We start from the raw sequence: 20,967 nt of genomic DNA, 5'->3' as shown, positions 1-20,967 counted from the left end.
ATAAACTTAGTCGGTGGCATCTAGCGCAATCTAGGCAAGCTGTGACCACGCGGGAAAGAGGGGGACTCCTGCATCGTACTGGAGAAGGACTGCCGCCGGACGAAATTGATTAATGCGGTTGTCACTCGCTTTCTCCATCAAGGATGTTGGTGGTTGTAATTGGTGGAGCATGCCTGATCGGCAAGAAATCCTGTCAGCAGGATGTCACCGCTCCAATCTTTCGGGCGCTCCGGCCAAGGCAGATGCATGGTGACGGGATTGGAAAGGAGGTGCTATCCTGCGGCGGAAGCAATCAAGCTTGACACCGAACCATACTGCCGACTTCTCGACTCCACCCCTCTCTAGCCTTTGAATGTGGGATAACGACTGAAGATGGAGAGTTAATGATGATGATCCAGTCAGGGAGAGAGAGGATATAGAACTAAGTACGAAGTACGAAGTAGAGCTCGGGAAATAACTTGAGCAGGGATTGCCCGCACACACAGTTAGCTATCCATATTTAGATAAGATTTAAAAAATGATCAGTGATCTTCCCCGACTCGGTGAAACGTTGAAATCAAGAATTGAAGCATCCTCATCCCCAAAATAAGCAAATTAGGGGCGAGGAGGACGGGGCTGTGGCGTGTACCTTCCCTTCCAGCCCTTGTGGATTATCGCAACCCCTCCTCCACACCAGACTGCATATTCTTCTCTTGACCGTTAGCTTCGCTGCCTCTCGCTTTCGCTCCTGATACATTTCCCCCCGTTGAGCCCTCGATCTGGTCTTAAGCTTAGCGACCGAGTTTCGAGCATCGAATCTGTCTCCAAAGGACATTCTTCGCCGCAATTGACCTTCTCGACTAGTGCTCCTGGCTCCTTAGTTGGGGCCCCCTTTTTTTTTTAACCCACTAGACCGCTTCGTTAGTCTCCTCAACAAACTGGAAAGCTCTGGATATCGTGTTAGAAGTCTCTAAAACTTCCTGGAAGAAGCATCGCCCGTCCAATTCCCCATTGATCTGCGTCGAGTAATAACTGCGCTCGAGTGCCCACTTGGTATTAGCGGATCTCTGGATGTGCTGCACGACCCCTGGTCTCTTGGAGGAAGCTCCCCGTTTTCAGCCTCTCGTTTGAGACTATGTCCGAAAACTTGCAGCCCAGGGTATCACGACCTACGCGTGATCGAATCGCGACGAGCTGTGGTGAATGTAGGAGGAGGAAGCAGAAGGTTAGTTTTCCATTCACCCATGTTCTTTTTTGTTCCTGGCATCAAATATACCAGCACGGGAGGCCTTAATACAGAGGGCCCTGTACATCGAAGCTACTCCTTGGCGATTCTGGTTACAAGTCCTGGTGTCCGTCATCTCGGAATTGGCCTAGGAGAGTCGTCGCTCCGGGTCTCATACATTCTACGAAGTAGCCAGTATGACTGACAGCTCCCCAATGCATTAGTGCTCTCAAGGCCAGCCGTGCACCAATTGCGCGAGACGGTTTCCGCAGCCGGTGTGCGAATATAAGCAAAGCAAGTAAGTACGAAATATTTTCGTGTGTCCAGCCTTCGGAGAGTTGCTTGCCAAACGTCCGCACATGTACTTACTTCCATCTTTGGTGAAGGCGAAAAAATCCTCCGGGTGTATCAAGCCATCCCACATTCACCGTAACTCTCCGTTCCTCGAACGACAAGGAGCCCGGAGCCAGAGAATCGCTGCTTGACGGCCCCGACCCAGAATGGGTGAAGAACCGGAAGTCGGGGGCCCATGGCCTCGCACACGGAGGCGAGATAGCCTACTGGTCTGGCGTCAACATGGCGACGCAGTATCCTAGTGCCATGTCCCTCCAGAGGCTCATCAACATCTCTTCTGCACCTTCAGAACCACAGCATAGACGACTTCTATCCGACCAGCCACATGACTCGGAAGAGGAGCGAAGGCGATCCCGGGCAGTCCACGATGCCATGCGCTTAATCCTCTTCAGAGTCAGTGTACCTGACAAGTTTCTGGTGTCGTGGAACACCGATGCGCAGCACCTCATAGCCATGCATACCGTCAACTCGTCAAACCTGTCGATGTGGCCCGGCTTGCCCAATGACTTCGATACACTGCCAATGGTACCGTCGAAGCAGAACAGTGACCTATTGAGGATATGTAAGTTAACCAATAAACCCCTCGGACATTGTGTCGCGAGTTTCCTCTTTTCATTATTCCGGTTGCTTGTCCCCTCCCGTCCGGTTAGGTGCACAGGAATAACAAGTTTCTTGATCTTGTTTGGAAACATTGATGCTAACATTCCCACGGAACAGTTCTCAAGCTGCTCTCAAGGTACAAAACCAGCCTTGACGGCAATCCAGACCCTAATAACCCTATTGTTAAATTCTATTTCCCCTTTTGTATCCAGGATCCATTGCTATTGCAGATCATTCTCTACACGTCCGCTTGTTTCTTAAATGAGACTGGCCACATGCCCAAGATGGCTGTCATGGCCCATAAAGGCAAGGCGATCGCCATGCTGAACAACCAACTGCGCTCCCACAATTACCAAACTGGCGATGCTGTCATTGCCGGTGTAGTGCAGTTGATTGTAGATGAGTGGTACTGGGGAGACACAGATGACTTGAAGGCGCACATGAGGGGACTGAGGGAGATGATCCGCATTCGTGGGGGGTTTCATACTCTCGGCATGAATGGGCTGCTCGCAAAGTTGGTCATCAGGTAGGTTTTGTTCTTTTTCGACTCTTAATCTTGATGAAGAATCCAGTTCTCTTACCGATACTGATGGACCATCTAGTCACGATATCGGAATTGCCCTCGCACACGAAATCCAGCCATTCCTCGGAAACGGCATTGAGTACGATTATCACGATCCTGCGATTTTGCCCTTCCGCATCTCGCACAATACACCACTCATCTTCAATCTCGCGTCATTTGCCGCTTCGGCCGAGGCTCTCGGCTTGCATCCTATGACGGCATCGATTCTTGACGATGTCCGGTTTCTTATCAATGCCGTCATGTCCCTACCAGATCACCCATCGCCGGCAGAGCTGCAAAAGGTGTCAACCACGGCGGCTTGGATGTACGAGCGTATCCGCAGTCTTCCTGAGGATTCTCCGGATACGAAGCGCTTGTTCGAATACGGAGAGCTCACTTCCCAAGCGAATCTAGGCGGTCTGAGCGAGGACTCCCCCAATCCCGATAGCGCTAAGACTGCAAAGGCGGGCACGGCTACGAGCTCAAACCTTCCATCCTGCCGTCGGACAACTCCGGAGTCAGAGTCGAGGATCCAGCAGAGGGAGGATAGTGGTGGCGGCAATGCATCAGAAGTGGGGAGTGGACGAGCGGATGGGAACCCTCGGGTTGAGTCCTCGGCGAAGTCAAAGGTGCCCCTTCCTGAGACACTCAAGGTAACCTCGGGACCAGACTACATGTATTCCGTGATTCGACTGGCGGCAATGGTCAATATACGGGCCATACGGGACCGCATTCCTCTCAGCAGGGCATGCTCGATCGATGAGTTCTTACAAGTATGGACAACATCATGGCGAGTGCCCCTTACTACGTGGAGATGTGCTCTTGGTATCTTCAACTGGGCCATGTTTGCAATCATCCCCGCATGCCACGGAGGGCCTCACGAGCGGTTTTCCAGAACGATGTACATGATCTCGATGATATCCCGTGCGGCAGAGGACTGGGGGTTGATGTTTGCTGCCTCTAGGGTGGCTATGAGACTGCAGCGGTGGCTTGCCCAAGGAGGGAAGGGCGGTGCACCCATGGGAGGAGGCCAGGCGGTTGCCAGGCATGGGTTTTTGAATACTAATTGGGAGTGAGAATTGTTTTCGAGAATTTCCGGATGATTGCGGGCAAGGGACAGGGAAAGGTATGGCGTTTTCCGGCGTTTTGAATTTGATATTGGGATACCCTCACCAGCTCCCATGGGACGCCGGCACTTAGGCTACATCAAATAGCTTGCTCTGCTTGCTTGTTCGAACAGCACACCGCTATCTCGTATAGTAGCTGAATTGCCAGACTCGATTAACAACACGCCTCCCCGATTACTTCGTAGTCCCACCTATATGTAGATATCTCGCCGACATATATTATCACGGCGCCATGTTGTACCAAAAGTCATCACCGACTCGAAATTGGCCTGTCGGGTATCATTTCAAAAGGAACTTCTCCCGTGCAGGATTCGGACCTACCCCGCTCCAAGATCTCCGCCCAGTCGCCGTGGAAGAGCTACCATTTATAAACAAGGCCAGGATGCCAGTTCAACCGACGCCTCCATAAGCTTACAAGCAACTCAGTATCGGTCCAGTTCATGAAGCTCCTGCATTTATTCCTCTGGAAATTGCGCTGCTCTGAGGTCGAGTAATAGTGCCAGCCTGCGGAACATACACAGTTGAGATCCTGACCAAGAAATCTTCACAACACCATGGCGCCGGTGGGAGTTGCGATTATTGGAAGCGGCATTTGGGTGAAGAAGCACCACCTTGTAGGTCACTTGCCTGTTTCGGGGTCTGATACCTACAACATTCACCGACTAACACCACCCACCCACTTATTCAGCCCGCCGTCCTTCGTTGCCGGGATCTCTCCCTCAAGGCCATCTACTCGCGCACTCGCGCCTCCGCCGAGCAGGCCGTCGAAGCTATCCCCAACGAGGCAGGACCCGATCCGGCCATCTACGCTGCCGATGCAGGGTCGGGTAAATCCTACGCCGATCTCCTTGCACGGTCCGATATCCAGGCCGTGATTGTTTGCATCAACATTTCGGATGGTCCTGCTTATGCTACGCAGGCTCTCAGGGCGGGCAAACACGTGCTTGCGGAGAAACCCATTGCTGCGAATATCGAAGCGGCGAAGAAGCTCATTGCGGACTGGAAGGACGTGATAGCAGGAGGCAAGAAAGTGACGCTGGGCATCGCCGAGAACTTTAGATTCTTCGAGTCGGTGAACTTCGCTGCTGAGGAGTCGAAGAAACTGGGGAAGTTGAACGGGTTCCAAGGCAGGATGTTCTTCCCTACACCGCCGGACAGCTCCTGGATGACTGATTGGCGCAAGAAACCAGTGCACCAAGGAGGCTTCGTGCTCGACGCGGGAATCCACTTCATTGCTTACCTCCGCGCGGTCCTCGGGCGGGAGAACGCTCTCGAGAGCGTCTCCGCCCTCACGGCGCAGGTACAGCCGCACCTACCGCCTATTGATACCATTCATGCCATTCTGCGAACCAAATCTGGCGTCGTTGGTTCTCTCTGTATCACCGCGGGAACACTGTACCTCGATGGTGCCGAGACATCCTTCTCCTTTGAGAATGGCGCCATCATTGCAGAGGCGGGCAAAGTCATCGTTAAGGCTCTTGACGAAGACGAAGTCGAGACGGAGGAGGAGCAGTTTGATCTGTCTACTTATGGCGTCAGTGAGGAGGTGAATGCGTGGGCAGCGGGCTTGGTTGCCGGGAAACCAAACCCGGCGCAGTCGGTTGAGGAGGCACTGGCTGATTTGGAGGTGATGGAGATGATGTTTGAAAGTGGCAAGGAGAATGGAGCGGTGAAGAAGTTGAAGTATCAGTTGTAGTTGGTTTACATCTTGGATATCACAGCAATTGAGAGGCAGAGAATCCTGCCATCCTGACTCAGAGAAAATGCTAAGGACTTGATGACTTTACTACCCATAGAGGCTCCTATATCTGCGTCAGAGTTAGATGATAGCGTCTTTGTGAACGTTTCGATGTTCAATAGCTCCCTCAACAAACAAATTGCTGTGGAATGTTGGTTTGGAAGGAGCCATCCTGAATATGCTCTAAGCTACCCCAAGCCCAGCAAGTCTTCGAAACCAACCCGTCTTTATGAAACTTCCAAAGCATGGAGATGCAGGATAAAGTTGCAAAATATCGCCTACTTCGAACCTGGGCGCAATGGACGAACCTAAAACGCCTCCCCTCAAGGCCACGGCTAGAGACCCAATATCGATTTCGCCGCGCATATGTGCCGAAGATGACGAGACGGGATCCTGCGAAACACCTCAGCCGCATCGATCTACGAGAACAGCCCCCGCGGATAGGGATTTTATGCTGGACGAAGAAGACGATCCTTTCCAGACCGAGAACACTCCGAGTCCGCAATTCAGCAAGGAAACAGCAGATGAATCTCCTTCCATTACGGCGCTTCGCCGCCGCCTACGGAGAACCCACTTCGATACCCGTTTAATGGACCGACCCATTGCTCGACCGATGGGGCCCAGAGACCCTCCTGTATCACCTGTGCGGCAGATGAGAAAGAGGCATAGCGAACCTGGGGATACCGACACGATACGCGCCAATAGTTCGAGCGGAGGGCAAACACAGGTAGAGAGGCATCAGGGATTGTTTTCTAGGCCTTCGACACGGCTAGTGGGACCGCGTCCGTTGGCATCGGGGGCAAGGGGCTTTGGGACTGCGGATGCGCCCGCAACTTCTTCGAGTTCCGGCATGGCCCAAAAGCAGGAGGAGGATGTCGAGAGGTCTGCGTCTACATGGGAGAGCCCCGACGAAGATGACGAAAGCGACAGTGGATTATCTACTCCCAAGGCATCGAGATTCAATCGACAATTTGAACAGGGTGATGATAGCAGGGCAGATGAGGGCTAGTACACCAAACACAGCTATGGTCTATAGGGCTAGTACTGGAACCATTCTAGAAATAAAAGCGAGATATGATGTTCAAGACGGGAGATATTGAACTAAAGCCTCATCATCACTAACACGAAGATCCAAGGGACCGGAACCTACAGCATTATTGTACTGAGAGAGTGGAAACAAAATCCCTGCTTCTAAATTTATAGCAACATCATTGAAAAGTTGATGCCTCCACCTGCCATTTTGTTATGATCTGTGTGTGAGGGAAGGTGCAATGGTGAAGATGCTCTTGGGATATCGTCAAGGAAGGTGTAAGGCAATTTAATCAATGTGTGTGCTTGAAATAATCCCCAGCTATTTATGACTCTAACCGATTTTCTCTTCATTCTCATACCCTCTCACCAAAGGACCAGGTTGGGAATATTCTTAAAACCAATCCCTGAAGCTATAACTTCTCACGTGCTTAACACCACATAATTCAATATGGGTGATCAGGATGGCTGCAGCCTCCCTACCTCAGAGAGGACGCCTCCCTCGACGTTGACTCGAAGTCCGATTGTTTCTGATCTCAAGACCTATTTTAGGACTTCAGGTTCACCTGCGACGACTGCGGATTACGAGAATCAAGTATCTTCTCCCCCACGGACTCCAGAGACCCTGCGAGGCGGAAACAGTACCAACAGCTCGCCCCCCGTTACAGCGATCCGCCACGGACCAGCCAATAGCGCCCGGTCTCCCACCAACAGCCCTTTACGGACGAAGCGTTTCGTCTTCAAGCGAAGGTCCTTACCATCAACGCATCAAGAAGGTGGCTCGCCGAATTCACCATCTAACGTCAGGACATCCTCATTAGTGGACGCAGGCCTCTGCCACCTTTACCCGACGATCCCCAACCGCGACGACTACCTGTCCGTCGACGTCGACCCAGCTTTCGGTATCCCGATTCGGACCTAGATTCTCAATCGCAACCTCAGCACGAGGGGCACGATCGTGACACCTTTTCGACCGACACACCTCGATCGCCAGTCGCCCACGTGGACCAGCTCGATCACGTCTTGGGATTGTCCATGCCTCCCCCGCCCCCGCATGCGCAGAATTTAGGAGCGATGAACGGTATGAACGGAGGTTCTATACCCGCGGGCATGGTTGGCATGCCAACTCCCGCCGGACACCAGTCCGAGCTGAACTACATCTACGGCCTTGTTGAGGAGCTCAGCAAACAGCTTGCCGAGAATAGGCGACAGACTGAGGAGATTGTCCTTGGTATTGGACGTGTTCGAAATAAGGCGCGAGCCCAGGCTCTCGGAAACGAAGAGCTTATCAACGTCGCTTCGGAGGAAATTAATGGTATGTCTCCCTATGCACCTACGACCTGGGCGCCCCCTCTGCATGTTATTTGCCTAGCTAACTGAAACCCTCTTCACCCAACTAGGCCAAGAGAAGAACCTCGATAACTTCGTCTCAATCCTAACCGAGGCACTCGAGAAGGCTAAGTACAGTCGAGATGCCAATGCCGCCCTTTTGAACGACTACGCCCGCACCATGGGCAACATGGTTCGCCAACTCCACGATTACAAGGCCAATCAAGTCGAGGAAATCGCCCGCTGGCACCGATCCTATCGCAACCAGCTCGCCGAGGAGCGCGAGGAGAACGCGCGCTTGCGAGAGCAGATCTGGGAGATGAACCACCGAGCGTCCCGCGCCAACCAGATGCTGCGCGAGTTCAGGAACCGCTACGAGGAGAGCGAGGAGCGATGGAAGCGTCGTGTCGATCATGTCGCCGTTCGCCAGGAGATCCGTTTCTGGAAGCGAATGGCCATGCCGGAGATTCCCGACGACGACCCTTACTGGAGTGATGATGACGACCTTATCGATATCAAGGAGAAGATGCGCCTTCGAGAGGTGGAGAAGCAGGCTAGGGAGCAGCAGGAGCAGATGGCTGCGCAGGAGCAGGAAGAGGCTGAGGGCCTGGACCTCTTGCCCCCGATTGGACATCCGTCTCAATCCGGCTCGTCTCAGGGTCAATTCGGCGGTGTGGCCATGCAGAGGGATGAAGTTCCCGCACGACCTGAGAGTGCTGCTAGCACTGGTTCTTCTGGCCAGTAGGCGGAGCATCCCGCCTAGGGCCTTACGCTCTATAGTCAAGCCCATATCTTGGGACGTGCTGTCTTTCCTGCTTTCGTTATACCCCACCAAACATATGTCGACAGAGACGAGTACCGTGAGTGTGTACTTGGGGCTTCGTTGTTAAAAGGTGCATTATGTCGCATTGCATCGCATCGCAAGGAGTTTCGGAATTAGGGAAGTTTATGGACGGATGGAAACTGGAATGTCTGTTTTTTTTTAAAAAAAGGAAACCAACCCAAGGTTATGATATCCCCCATACCCATGGATTGTTTTATATATGTACGATAGGGATTTGAACATTTTCTCGGCAACCTTCTCTTCGAGTCTGGCAATTTTGCCATTAGGCGTGACCGACCGCCTCAGGTTAAGGAGCATTCAATAATATTCAATTCAAGCAAGGAATAGGCCGAGCTGAGAATTACTACACGTATTTCTCACATAGCACAAGCTGGTCAACATGCAAGAAGGTGTGCTATCAGACCTATAGATGCAGAAAGTAAGAAGCTATTGTAAACTAACTTGTAAAGTCATCTGTTTAACATAAAGCAGTCCAATTTGAAAAAAATTCCCAAGTACACGCCCCATTTCGACGCCATCAACGCCATCTCCTTCATCGTCGAATCCTCCTGCATGTCTCATGCTCCCTGTACCCGCTTAGTGACTCGACCAGAGTCAACGTCAAGCTCCTCAATCGGCTTGAATACGGTCCACTTCTTCCTGTCAGGATTCTTCCGGTTCTTAAAGTAGTGCCAAAGGGAATTCCCAGTCCAGAGGGCCCAGGGCACCAGCATCCCAACATTCTCCCGCATAACGCTCGTGAGGGTGACCTTGGCCCCCTGGAGGGGAAACACAGCCGAGAGAGGATTCGCGAGCAGGGCGAAGGATCCGACGGCGATGGTAAAGTACGAACCCCACACGCCGAACGGGCTCGCAAATACCAGGGATCTCGAAGATACGTTGATGCGCTGAAGCGCACGGCGGTACCGGATATGCGAGACGGCGATGGCGATCCAGACGTAGAAGCCGAAGGTGGCGGCGATGTTGAGCAGCCAATCGAAGATTTGGGCGCCTTGTGGAGCGGCATTGATGAAGGCCAACAGACCGGCAGAGAGAGCCAGGATCTGGGAGTAGTACGGAACCCCTCTCTTGTTGACTTTCGCGAGGATTGCCGGTCCGCATCCCTTGGCGCAGAGGGCTTGGAGAGCCCGCGAGGTGGCGAAGACGGCCATGTTGGCCATGGAGAGGAGAGCCGCTAGGATCATGGCGTTGAAAAAGTGGGCTAGGCCGGGGATTCCGGCGAGTTGGGCGGCGAGGGCGAAGGGGGAATATTTGGCGCCGTGGCCGGTTTGGCTGAGGTCTGGATGGTCGGAGGGCACGACGAGACCGAGGCAGAAGACGCCGATGACGTAGAAAACGGCGATGCGGAAGAAGGCGAGGTAGGTTCCTAGGGGCATGGCCTTTTCGGGCGTTTTGCATTCTCGGGCGGTCATGGCGAGGAGTTCAGTTCCGTTATAAGACACTAGATAGATACATGTTAGGCATGTTCTCCCCTGGGTTGTTCGCCTTCGGGGGTGATCTGCGTGTTGACTTACTTCCAGCGACGCGGAATACGGCGAGGAAACCTGCAAACCCGTTCTTGAACGCCGCTCCATTACGGTAATATTCAAATCCCAGAGGTTTTGGTTCTCTACAGACAAGAAAGGTTAAGTTAGTAACTACAGCGCCCCCCCTTGCTGTCATAGACATTCACCTGTCGGGAATACATACCTAGTATCTTGCGGAACGCCGCCCGAAGCGATGATAAGAGCCACAACTATAATAACAGAGCAAGCCAGAACCTTGCCGACCCCAAGCCAATGCTCGATCTCCCCAAAGACTTTCGATCCCAGGAAAGACGCGCCAGAGATTCCAGCCAATATCGGCGCGACAGCATATTCGGGACGGAGATTGGGTATCCAAAATTGCAGCTGAGCGCCCATGGTAGTCAGTTCGAAGGGGAGGACGGTGAGCCAGTTGAGCACGAACATCCAGCCGATGGCGAATCCCCAGTGTTCGCCGAGGAAGCGGTCCGTGTAATCATAGAAGGCTCCCGCGACAGGAAACGTAGCTGGAGAATGTTGACAAATGGGTTAGTTGCGTGAGTCATGGGTACATTGGAGGAGAAACGTACTGGCAAGTTCGCCGAGGGAGCCCATGGTAGTACATATCATGAAGCCGACGACGGCATAGTTGAGAACGGCGTTACCGCCGCCCCCCGAACTGAGAGCGGATCCCGAAGCAACAAAGAGGCCGGCACCGATGGAACCAGCAAGAGAAAGAAAGACCATCTGGCGGTTATCGATACTGCGGTGGAACTTGGCCTCATTTTCATTTTTGTTTTCGGTAGCGGAAGAATCGCCACCTTCCGAGTCGCCGAGAGGGATTGGGACCATCTCGAAGAGTTCGGTGTCTTTACCTCTTGGGTCGGAAGTAGCCATCGTTTCTATATGTTAGAATAACAGGTCTATGGACGATAACAAGGAGTGTGTGCGCTTTCTTGAGAGAAAGACAGGAAATGGGACGGCGTTCTGGCGTAGATAAAGCGACAAGCCCTAGGAACTAGTGAAGGATAGAGCGTAAGCCAATCTGCATAGCTAAGCAGACTTCTCCTCCTTCGCCCACGCCGAGAGACAGGTGAAAGCGATGAATGGAGTGGGACTTGTTGATAGGAATGGCAATATCCGACATGTGAGGGCACCTAAGCATTCACTAAACATTGAAGACTCGCGCTACTTGTGTCCAGGCACATGTCGAGGGGGTCAGCTTCGTGGGGACATTGAATCGATCCGGGATCGTCGAGGAACGTCAAAACTAGTAAGCCTCTTGGGGGTCTTGCCTAGAATCTCCATGAGTAGCTAGGTAGTGCCGCCCATCTGCCAGAAGCCGATGAAGGCTCATCAACATCCCCAAGGGTATGATCGTGGTCGCGGCACTGGGCCTATGGAGATGCTTCATGCTTCCGGGCTCCATCAAAGTAATGGTTACTAAGACTGCTAGCGTACAATAAGCATAGCACTTCCTATCGAGCTAAGAAGTATTCACATGCATCTGCCTCTGAGAAGTTGGAGGCTAGAGGCATCAAGCAGTCCGCATGGCGCATCGTAGGCTCGAACCTTGAGAAGATGTTACTCGTAAGCTGAACAGCCAGCAATCGCAGCATAAATTTGGTCATTCTTGAATCCCGAGTCCTAAACCTAGCCCACCTACCAAAACACCTTTCGGAAGCAAACGTACCAGAAAAGCAATAACGTAAGGATATATCGTACATCTCATCATCAGTATCCACTCTGCTCCCTCCTCCCACCGGAGCCGTCTTGATCTTCACCTGAGCTAGATGCGACAGCTGCGCGGCCAGCGTTCTTGATAGCTTCGTCGTCACCTCGAAGCTTGGCGAAGTAGTCCTTGATATCGTCGGCACCAATGGCTTTGCCACTACCAGCAAAGGCTTCGAAGAGGGGCTTCAATTTCTCCTTCATCATGTTGTAGGCCATGACACCTTCGATGGCTCTCACACGGTCAATATTCTTAAGCACGCTCTCGCCTCGTTCGTACAAGCTACCACTTCCGTGTGTCGAAGCGCCGTTCTCGGAACCACCATCCTCTGACAATGGTGGTTCGTAGATATCCTCCTCCTCTTTGAGTTGGGGGAATTCCTCCAAGTATACGCTGCATTCGCTACATTGGCATAGCTGTTCGCGGAAGTCTGCCTCGAAGAACAAGCTGAACCGGCCCGCCGGTGCTGGTGGGAGACGGTTAAGCTTGCAGTCAGAATCGGCGGAGCTTCGACGCCGCTTATCGGGGGGATCTGCTTCGTCAACTTCGAGCTCGCTGGCCTTGCGTTTCTTGCACTCAGTGTTAGGCTCGGTAGTTTCTGGGATTGACGCTGGCTGATTAGGCTGTCCCGATTCCTTGTCAAAGAAAACGGGCATTAGGAAGCCCTTGGTTCCAGCATATCGTTTGATCCAAGGGTTCGACTCCACGCATTTGTAGCAGAAGAATCCCTCAAAGGCTTCCTCATTAGGAAAGCCAGGAGGCATAGGCGGATCTTCGGGGTCATCGCCCTCTTCTTTCTCCTCCTTCTTTCCCTTTGCATCGTCGAACCATTGCGGGCCAAGTCCCATAAGGCATCCGGGATGGTACCAATCTTCACCACAGCCGCCAGTCAGATGCGTCCCAAGACCAAGGCATTGGAACATTGTTCCCTTCTGTTGGAATGGGTCGTAATCGCAGGAGCAGCCACAGAAGCGGTTGCGGAAGTTCTGGTTGTAGACATTCGGGGCAGAGTTGGCGAACGGCTCTTCCGAGTGCACGGTACCCTTCTTGCCCGTCTCTGGATTGGGTCGGAGTACGCAAGGGCTCGTGGCAGGGAGACGAGTTGTGCCGCAATCGCATGTGAAGTTCCGTTTGGCAAATATTTCGACGAGGTTGTGGTCTCCATGGCATTGGATAGAGCAAGCGTAGCAGACACCCGCGGCTTCGTAGGGAGCGTTTACGTCCTCTGGGGCCGGATTGCAGGTAAGACACGAAAAGACGCTCTGCTTGAGAGGCCCCAGCATATTCGTACACGAATCAAAGGCCTGAAAGATGTATGTCAGTCAAGATCGGTCCGGGTGACTTGTCACAATTAAGGGACGTACGTATGGCATCGCTTCCCTGGCATCGGCTTCAAGTTGCATTTGATCACGTATGAAGCTGGATCAGAGATTAGTTAACATGTCTACAACATGGAACAGCACTAGTCTATCAGAGGGATCAACGAATTGATTATACTTACTCGGCAGCGGTCTGCGAGTCTTGAGATTGCGCCGAGACGCTGCTTGCGCGCGCATTGGCCGGGCTAGCCTCCGAGCCGGAGGCATCGCCTACTTGAGAAGGATGGGGCGGGGGATCCATCACAGTTCGAATTCGTGATGACCGACAAGTTGATTCAGGATGAGTGATGGTGCGTTGATGATGGAGTGTTGGATGCCTCATCAATTCGCTGGAAAGTTGAGCGCGTCGCATTCGCGCCTCCAGTGACCTGCGGGAGTCATTAATGACGCCTGGCATCAGGTGGCAATATTCAGCCCTGTTTAGTCAGCGATCTTGGACCTGAATTTCACGCGAAGACCAAATGAGGTTTAGCGCCACTTAACGCGTCGACGCGTTGCACGTTCCCCTCCACAGCGATTCGCGTTTCGTCTCCTGGCTTTCATGCAGAGATTAATTTGCCCAATCCCTCCCCCTCGTCTCGGAGAGTTGACCAGCTCCCTGCTTTGCGATCACATCTATTGCGGAATTTCGTGACTGATAGTCTTCGATCTGCCTTAGAGAATCAGTAACCATGAGGTAGGCTCATATCCCGGATTTTTTCGTTTTCTCCTCCTTTTGGCGGTCTGGCTCACAAAGCTCTGCAGTTCCCCATTGCGACCTAACCCGGCGTCCGCTAACCGCGGAGCGACTCCACGGGCGAGTCGCAAGCGCTCTCGAACCGGAGGCGACGATGGAAATTCGTCAGTAGGGGCTGCCAGCAGCCCGATGCCTTCCTCGCCGCCAGCCTTCAACATTGCGCATGGAGTAGACGATGACGACGATATCGAGGAGGATGTTGAGATCCAGGATGACATTGATGATCTCGATGAGATGGCGGAGGAAGGCGTTGATCTCTTCCGCGAAGGCTTCGAGCGAGACTATGAAGAAAAGATGACAGAAGATGGCTATGAAGAGATTGGGCTTGATGACGAGGGCGACTATGAAGCCATGTCTATTGCTGAGAGGCGGCGCCTTGAAGCCCGTCTCAACAAGAGAGATCGGGAGGTTGCACGGCGAGCAGCCATCCCCGCTGCATTTCTTCCTGGCGAGGACGATGATGGCGATATCGACTTATCAGCCCAGCCACGCCGTCGCCGACACCACTACGATGAAGACCCAGATGAGGACATGGACGGCGATATCATGGAGGAAGAACTCTCCCTTGAGGCCCTTCAGGATGTCAAGGCGTCCAGCCTAACGGAATGGGTCTCTCAACCTGCAGTCCAGCGAACAATTCGGAGAGAGTTCAAGGCTTTCTTGACTTCGTACATTGACGAAAACGGTTCCTCCGTCTATGGTAACCGCATCCGCACGCTTGGTGAGGTCAACGCCGAGTCCCTTGAAGTCTCCTACGACCATCTATCTGCCTCCAAAGCGATCCTCGCGTATTTCCTTGCCAATGCGCCGGCCGAGTTGCTCAAGCTCTTTGATGAGGTTGCCATGGATGTCGTCCTCCTTCACTACCCCGACTACGAACGAATTCACTCCGAGATCCATGTTCGCGTCATTGACCTACCCGTCCATTATACCCTAAGGCAACTTCGCCAGTCCCACTTGAACTGCCTCGTCCGAGTCACTGGTGTCGTCACCCGGCGTACCGGGGTCTTCCCTCAGCTCAAATATGTCAAGTTTGACTGTACAAAGTGCAAGGCGACGCTCGGCCCCTTCCAGCAGGAATCCAACGTTGAGGTCAAGATCACATACTGCCAGAACTGCCAATCACGCGGACCCTTCACTCTAAACTCGGAAAAGACGGTTTATCGCAACTACCAGAAGATCACCCTTCAAGAATCGCCAGGAACCGTGCCAGCAGGTCGTCTACCACGATCCCGGGAGGTCATCCTTCTCTGGGATCTCATCGATCTGGCAAAGCCTGGAGATGAGATTGAAATTACCGGAATTTACAGGAATAACTATGACGCGCAGCTCAATAACCGCAACGGCTTCCCTGTATTCGCCACTATCCTCGAGGCCAACAATGTTGTCAAGTCTCATGATCAGCTCGCCGGATTCCGCCTTACCGAAGAGGATGAGCACGAGATTCGAAAGCTTTCGCGAGACCCTAACATTGTCGACAAGCTCATCAACTCGATCGCGCCATCTATTTACGGCCACACCGACGTGAAGACCGCCGTCGCACTATCTCTCTTTGGTGGTGTCTCCAAGACCACGACCGGCGGGCACCGTATCCGTGGAGATATCAACGTGCTCCTCCTAGGTGACCCCGGAACGGCCAAATCGCAGGTTCTGAAATATGTTGAGAAGACGGCACATCGAGCTGTCTTCGCTACAGGCCAAGGTGCTTCGGCTGTCGGTCTCACGGCTAGCGTCCGGAGAGACCCAGTGACGAGCGAGTGGACTCTGGAAGGTGGCGCCCTCGTGCTTGCGGATAAGGGAACCTGTATCATCGATGAGTTTGACAAGATGAACGATCAGGACCGTACCTCTATCCACGAAGCCATGGAACAGCAGACGATCTCCATCTCCAAGGCGGGTATTGTTACCACGCTCCAGGCGCGCTGCGGCGTCATTGCCGCAGCCAACCCTATCGGTGGAAGATACATTTCTACCAAGCCTTTCTCGATGAATGTGCAACTCACGGAGCCTATTCTGTCGCGTTTCGACATTCTCTGCGTGGTGCGCGACACCGTCGACCCGGAAGAGGATGAGAGGCTGGCCAAGTTCATCGTTGGCTCCCACAGCCGCAGCCACCCGTCGTCGCAGGCCGCCGCTCAGGATTCGATGGAAGTTGAGCCGGACTCGGCAAGGCGGGACACTCAAGAACCGGGCTCTAGCACAAAGGAGGGCGAGATCCCACAAGAGCTTCTGAGGAAGTATATCCTCTATGCCAGGGAACGATGCTCGCCGAAGCTCTACCATATGGATGAGGACAAGGTCGCGCGGCTCTTCGCCGATATGCGTCGAGAGTCCCAGGCAACCGGCGCTTATCCCATCACTGTAAGTCCCATCACAAATCTCTAGTTTCCCCGAATGAAGTGACTCTGTAGACTAACAGCTTATCTTTAGCTCCGTCACCTTGAAGCCATCATCCGTATCAGCGAGGCCTTCTGTCGTATGCGTCTCTCGGAATACTGCTCGTCGCAGGATATCGACCGCGCCATCGCCGTGACAGTCGAGAGCTTCATCGGCAGTCAGAAAGTGAGCGCGAAGAAGGCGCTAGCGAGAGCGTTTGCCAAGTATACGCTCGCGAGGGCGGGTGGCAAGGCGAAAAGGGCGGCGACTGGTAGGGGCTCGGCAGCCGTGGCTGCGTAGATGATGTGTACAAAAGAAAAAAAGGTAGCCTTCTAACCCTAAGCTTCTACAAGGGGCTGCTGATCGGGAGATCCAGTAGCAAGATTGTCTAAAGGTTGATAATGGTTTTTATGGGGTGATGAGTTTCAGCATGAAGGCTGTGTGGGTCGAAAGGAGTTTGGGGGATAAGGGTTATAGATATCTGACCGAGTCTATTATGTTCTGCTGGGATTGGTATGAGTGTCATTGATGGGTTTTATTCTGGTATGGTATTTGTTATCGTTTGCGTTGGTTTTATATAATGGGAAGAAACAAAGAAACTGGCATCTTAGTCTAATCCTCGCGTCTCAGTGTACCCCCGTCAATGTGGTGAAACCCGGCATGGATCGAAAGTGCCTTACAGAGATCCTGCAAAACATCGCAACATCTCTCTTCTAACTTTTTTTTTTTTTTTTTTTTTTCTCTTCCCCGTTAGTGCTGCGCGGCAAAAGTATCAAGGAATTCCTCGAAAGCCGCAAACTTCTCCTCCAGCCTCGCAGCATCTCCGCGGTTTCCATTTCCGGAAGCCGTATGGAAGAACACTCTCGAAAACGAAGTGGGCATTCGCGGCGTGCGTGGCTCAGCGATGGTGGTGGGGACGGGGTGAAAGACCGGGCCGGCGGGGAAGAGCTCGGAGTCGTGAATCCAGAGAGTGCGCCGGACGTTGTTCTAAAAGGTCTCGACGGAAGCTGGGTCGCGGTCGTTTGCGCGAGGTTCGTCGTTGGATTCCTCTTCTAAGGTAGTCTCCGACAGCTTGTCATCCACCTTGGAAGGCTTGTCACTGGGCGGCGGTACCGTGGGTTCATCGGGCTCTGAGGGTGTGCTAGTTTGCGGTTCTTCTAGTTTAGGATAAGGGTACATTGGATCGATGGGTCTCTCAACGTTGGGAACTTTGTCGGAGTTGTCTTTTAGCTCCTCGTTCTCGAGGATAGATGTGGTCGGGTTATCAATGATAATTTTCTTGGGTTTGGGTGCTAACGCTTCGTCCGGCTCCTCGGTCACGTCTTCGTCCTCCACCGAGTTGACATCTTGACTCTCAGGGTGCTTGGCATCCTTCGCCGGTTCCTCGTTTACGCTCTTTTTGGCGTGACCTTCTGTATTCACGGCTGTCTGCTCTTGTTCGTCCTCAATCGCGGTGACTGGTTCGTCGTGCACATCATCATCCTTAGAATCATCCGCACCCTTCGTTCCCGTGCCGGTATCACTCTCGAGCTTGGCAACAGATGCGCCTTCCGGGGTGTCATCAGCCGTCTTCGTGACATCATCGCCGTCACCCGTAACCTTAACATCGTCATCGGATTTCTTCGGCGCGGACTCGGTGCTCTCAATTGGCGTCGCGTCTTGCTTTGGAGCATCTTGCTTCGGAGCATCTTCCCTAGGAAGCTCTTGCTTCTCAACCGTAGCGCTCGGTAATGTGTCACTACCGCCCTTAGCGACAGACGGATCCTCCTTCTTCACATCGACCTTGCCCCAAGACCTAACCCGTCCCGGAACCCTATTCCCGGCACCGGCGAGACCCTTGTCGGGGGGCGCAATCGGCGTCGCATTCCTCTCGAACTTGGCAATCATGTCCCTCACGGACCCACTGGCGGTGCGAATCTGCGCAACTGGTTTCGAGTCGCCATTGGACCCTCCCACCGCGACTACCCTCTGCTTCGGAACTCCGAGCGAGTCAGATGTGGTGGGCAGGTCGGCCGGGGAAGCTGGAGGCGACGTGTCTTCGGAGGCCATGGTGGGAGGTAACGGGGATTGATCAATTGATGGCTTTCGCGTCGAGTAGAGGGTGCTCTTATTGGCGATACATGTATTCGAGGGGAAGCGGGATGGGATGAAAGTGTCGACGGCAGAGGATGATGAAGAAGGTGGGTTTCGAGATGGGCAAGCTGTGGGAATAAGGTTTTTGAGTGGAGCCTCGCATTGATGTTTATCGAATAGGTCTACGGCCCGAAGGAGAGTTTGTCTTGAAAACTAAGACTACTTTGCGGGCGACGATTGAACGACGGTGCGAATGCGTTCCGTTTGGGCGGCTCAAACTTGGAAGATTCAGAGGATTGTGTGGTCCAGTTTTGCGAGAGATGGGGAAGGAGCGATGGCGACAAGTTGGGATGGACGATCAACTTCAATCGATGGATCAAGGATGAACAAAATCTGATGAATCCGGGTTAATTGGTAGTGGCTGTCCCTTCAACATTCCAACACCCATTCGAGCAAGAATTACGCAAATTCAACATTGACCCGCTTGCTTTTCCGGCGTTCATTTTCCTCGTCTCGGATGCCTCCAAATAGAGTCCATCATACCCGCTGCTTTTTGGGGAACCTCCTTCTATTGAAACCCCCCACACTAGCTACGGCTGCTTTACGTCTTCGCTGCTAATATAGTTACGAACTGAGGCTTGACTTGTCTCTCCTCCGACTCAGGCAAAGAGCATGGGCGCGTATTACTTCTCGAGGTGCCACACCGACGAACGCTTCACCACGGAGAGACTATACCCGCTTCCTGACGGTGGCAATAAACGGTTCGTATGGGACTGGGACCGGCGGCTCTCGTTTGACGTCCTTGTACGCAACGAGGAAGTTGAACGGGAATTTGTTTTGAGGTCCATCAAGAAGTTCGTCAACGACCTTCCCGCCGATGTGGTCCAGGTTGAAATCGATTCCAAAGATGGCGCACTCTTGTCTAGGTCTTCGGACCCCGCAAATGACCGTGCCTTGGTCCCCTTTTACCCTCCACGTACTGATTTTCCCCGGCGGGTGGCCACAGTACGCCGTGGTGACCTCACGGAGGTTGGCCGACTGGGAGCTCAAGTCGACTTGGCGACCTACTCACCCCTTGCCAGCCCGGGCGAGACGAGGCAGGTAGTGTTCAAGTACTACATCGACCAGGACAATGTTGCCATTTCGTGGCATGAGGCGAATTGTGTCATGCGTATGCCTAGACATCCTAACATTGTGCCCTTCGATGCTCTCGTCGTCGACACGGTCGGCGGAGTTGACAGAGTGGTAGGCTTCACCACTCGCTACATACCCGGTGGTAACCTTTCGGAAAATAAAGATCGCGTCTTCAAACTCAAGTATCTGGAGGAACTTATCAATGTTAGTGATTATTCTCTTTTTTACGTTCCCTACGCTCGACCTGCTGATTATCGGATGCCGCCGAACAGGTTGTCGATTATCTCAATCTCCGCTTGGGAATTGTCCATGGCGAAGTATGCCCTTGGAAACTTCTCATTGAACCCGAGACAGATACCATTCAGTTATGCGATTTTAGCTGGAGTGCCAAACTGGGCTGGGAGGGAGATACGAGCAACCAGCAAGAATTTCAATACGACGCGGATCGAAACGACGTCAAATTTGTGATATTTACGCTCTACGAAATCATCACGCGCGAGTTCTGCTTTCGCTTAGATTTCTACCCTGACGAGTTGGATGCGTCCAAGATCATGAAGAAGCCAAAATGGAAGAAGCACCGAAATGCACAGCTTGATAGCCCCGTGGAGGAATATCGCCGGGTCCTCGGTGAATGGGCCAAGCGCAGGGCCGAGATCGACAAAAAGATTGATCATTTTACCAAGGCATCAAAGCCCCTGAACTGGCCGCCATTGGTCGTATCCCCAGACATGGCAATAGACCAAGGCAACTTTAAAAGGCGGGGTGCCATGCGCAGCACACTCACTAGGCTTGGGAAGGACTTCCTGAGGTGGGAGCGCCCGCCGACGCAAGCCCTACCACTTCCCGATGGCCAGCGTCTCCTTGAAACCGGGGAGGTTGTTCGCGATGACGAACTCTGAGGCTCTTCTTCTGCTGATGGGTCAGGTAGTTAGCTGTCCTGTCGCTGATTCGTCTTGACCGTTAGCAATCCTGGTATCTCAAGGAGAGATGTTGGCACAGTTCAATCGTTCATGGCAAACTATTCTTGATTCAAGTACGAAGCATTCCCCGTACCTCTTCTTATGCTGCAAGGTGTGAATTTCGACGTGGCGGATTCCCTGACCAAGACTATTGAGACCCGTTTAGATTCCAATGCCCAAGTACCAAAATTAAGTGATGTCAATTTACAAAGGTATCGTTAGTTGTCTTCTGAAATGCCTTAATACTAGATTTGGGTGCTTGGAGTAGAACTTGCCATTGGAGCCCCAG

The 20,967-nt window shown here is 52.9% G+C and overlaps 7 protein-coding genes and 2 pseudogenes across 7 annotated transcripts; 6 read left to right on the top strand and 3 right to left on the bottom strand.

Moving 5' to 3' along the window:
* Positions 1 to 1,780: 1,780 nt before the first annotated feature.
* Positions 1,781 to 3,796, top strand: SAPIO_CDS10740 (uncharacterized protein; the record flags this gene model as incomplete). Its single annotated transcript, XM_016784283.1, has 3 exons — positions 1,781 to 2,120; positions 2,276 to 2,684; positions 2,761 to 3,796. 3 exons carry the CDS (start codon positions 1,781 to 1,783, stop codon positions 3,794 to 3,796), a joined length of 1,785 nt encoding a protein of 594 aa, XP_016638513.1.
* A 605-nt stretch (positions 3,797 to 4,401) lies between these two features.
* Positions 4,402 to 5,543, top strand: SAPIO_CDS10739 (Oxidoreductase; the record flags this gene model as incomplete). The annotated part of the gene is made up of 2 exons (XM_016784282.1): positions 4,402 to 4,461; positions 4,536 to 5,543. 2 exons carry the CDS (start codon positions 4,402 to 4,404, stop codon positions 5,541 to 5,543), a joined length of 1,068 nt encoding a protein of 355 aa, XP_016638512.1.
* Positions 5,544 to 5,883: 340 nt separating this feature from the next.
* On the top strand, positions 5,884 to 6,594 carry SAPIO_CDS10738 (annotated as a pseudogene; the record flags this gene model as incomplete).
* A 471-nt stretch (positions 6,595 to 7,065) lies between these two features.
* SAPIO_CDS10737 (uncharacterized protein) lies at positions 7,066 to 8,688 on the top strand (the record flags this gene model as incomplete). The annotated part of the gene is made up of 3 exons (XM_016784281.1): positions 7,066 to 7,494; positions 7,557 to 7,929; positions 8,015 to 8,688. 3 exons carry the CDS (start codon positions 7,066 to 7,068, stop codon positions 8,686 to 8,688), a joined length of 1,476 nt encoding a protein of 491 aa, XP_016638511.1.
* Positions 8,689 to 9,344: 656 nt separating this feature from the next.
* SAPIO_CDS10736 (Amino acid permease) lies at positions 9,345 to 11,186 on the bottom strand (the record flags this gene model as incomplete). Its single annotated transcript, XM_016784280.1, has 4 exons — positions 9,345 to 10,228; positions 10,302 to 10,396; positions 10,477 to 10,816; positions 10,880 to 11,186. The coding sequence occupies 4 exons, from the start codon at positions 11,184 to 11,186 to the stop codon at positions 9,345 to 9,347; spliced, it is 1,626 nt and encodes a 541-aa protein (XP_016638510.1).
* An 837-nt stretch (positions 11,187 to 12,023) lies between these two features.
* SAPIO_CDS10735 (putative Metaphase-anaphase transition protein (Mlo2)) lies at positions 12,024 to 13,641 on the bottom strand (the record flags this gene model as incomplete). Its single annotated transcript, XM_016784279.1, has 3 exons — positions 12,024 to 13,325; positions 13,386 to 13,440; positions 13,523 to 13,641. 3 exons carry the CDS (start codon positions 13,639 to 13,641, stop codon positions 12,024 to 12,026), a joined length of 1,476 nt encoding a protein of 491 aa, XP_016638509.1.
* A 430-nt stretch (positions 13,642 to 14,071) lies between these two features.
* Positions 14,072 to 16,812, top strand: SAPIO_CDS10734 (DNA replication licensing factor mcm2; the record flags this gene model as incomplete). Its single annotated transcript, XM_016784278.1, has 3 exons — positions 14,072 to 14,076; positions 14,145 to 16,497; positions 16,567 to 16,812. 3 exons carry the CDS (start codon positions 14,072 to 14,074, stop codon positions 16,810 to 16,812), a joined length of 2,604 nt encoding a protein of 867 aa, XP_016638508.1.
* Positions 16,813 to 17,499: 687 nt separating this feature from the next.
* SAPIO_CDS10733 lies at positions 17,500 to 18,561 on the bottom strand (annotated as a pseudogene; the record flags this gene model as incomplete).
* A 696-nt stretch (positions 18,562 to 19,257) lies between these two features.
* Positions 19,258 to 20,618, top strand: SAPIO_CDS10732 (Uncharacterized protein; the record flags this gene model as incomplete). The annotated part of the gene is made up of 2 exons (XM_016784277.1): positions 19,258 to 19,923; positions 19,992 to 20,618. The coding sequence occupies 2 exons, from the start codon at positions 19,258 to 19,260 to the stop codon at positions 20,616 to 20,618; spliced, it is 1,293 nt and encodes a 430-aa protein (XP_016638507.1).
* Between the last annotated feature and the right edge of the window lie 349 nt (positions 20,619 to 20,967).

Source organism: Scedosporium apiospermum (assembly GCF_000732125.1).
Source record: "Scedosporium apiospermum strain IHEM 14462 chromosome Unknown SEQ_SAPIO_0176, whole genome shotgun sequence".
Taxonomy (NCBI): Eukaryota; Fungi; Ascomycota; class Sordariomycetes; order Microascales; family Microascaceae; genus Scedosporium; species Scedosporium apiospermum.
This window is presented reverse-complemented; position numbering and strand designations above follow the sequence as displayed.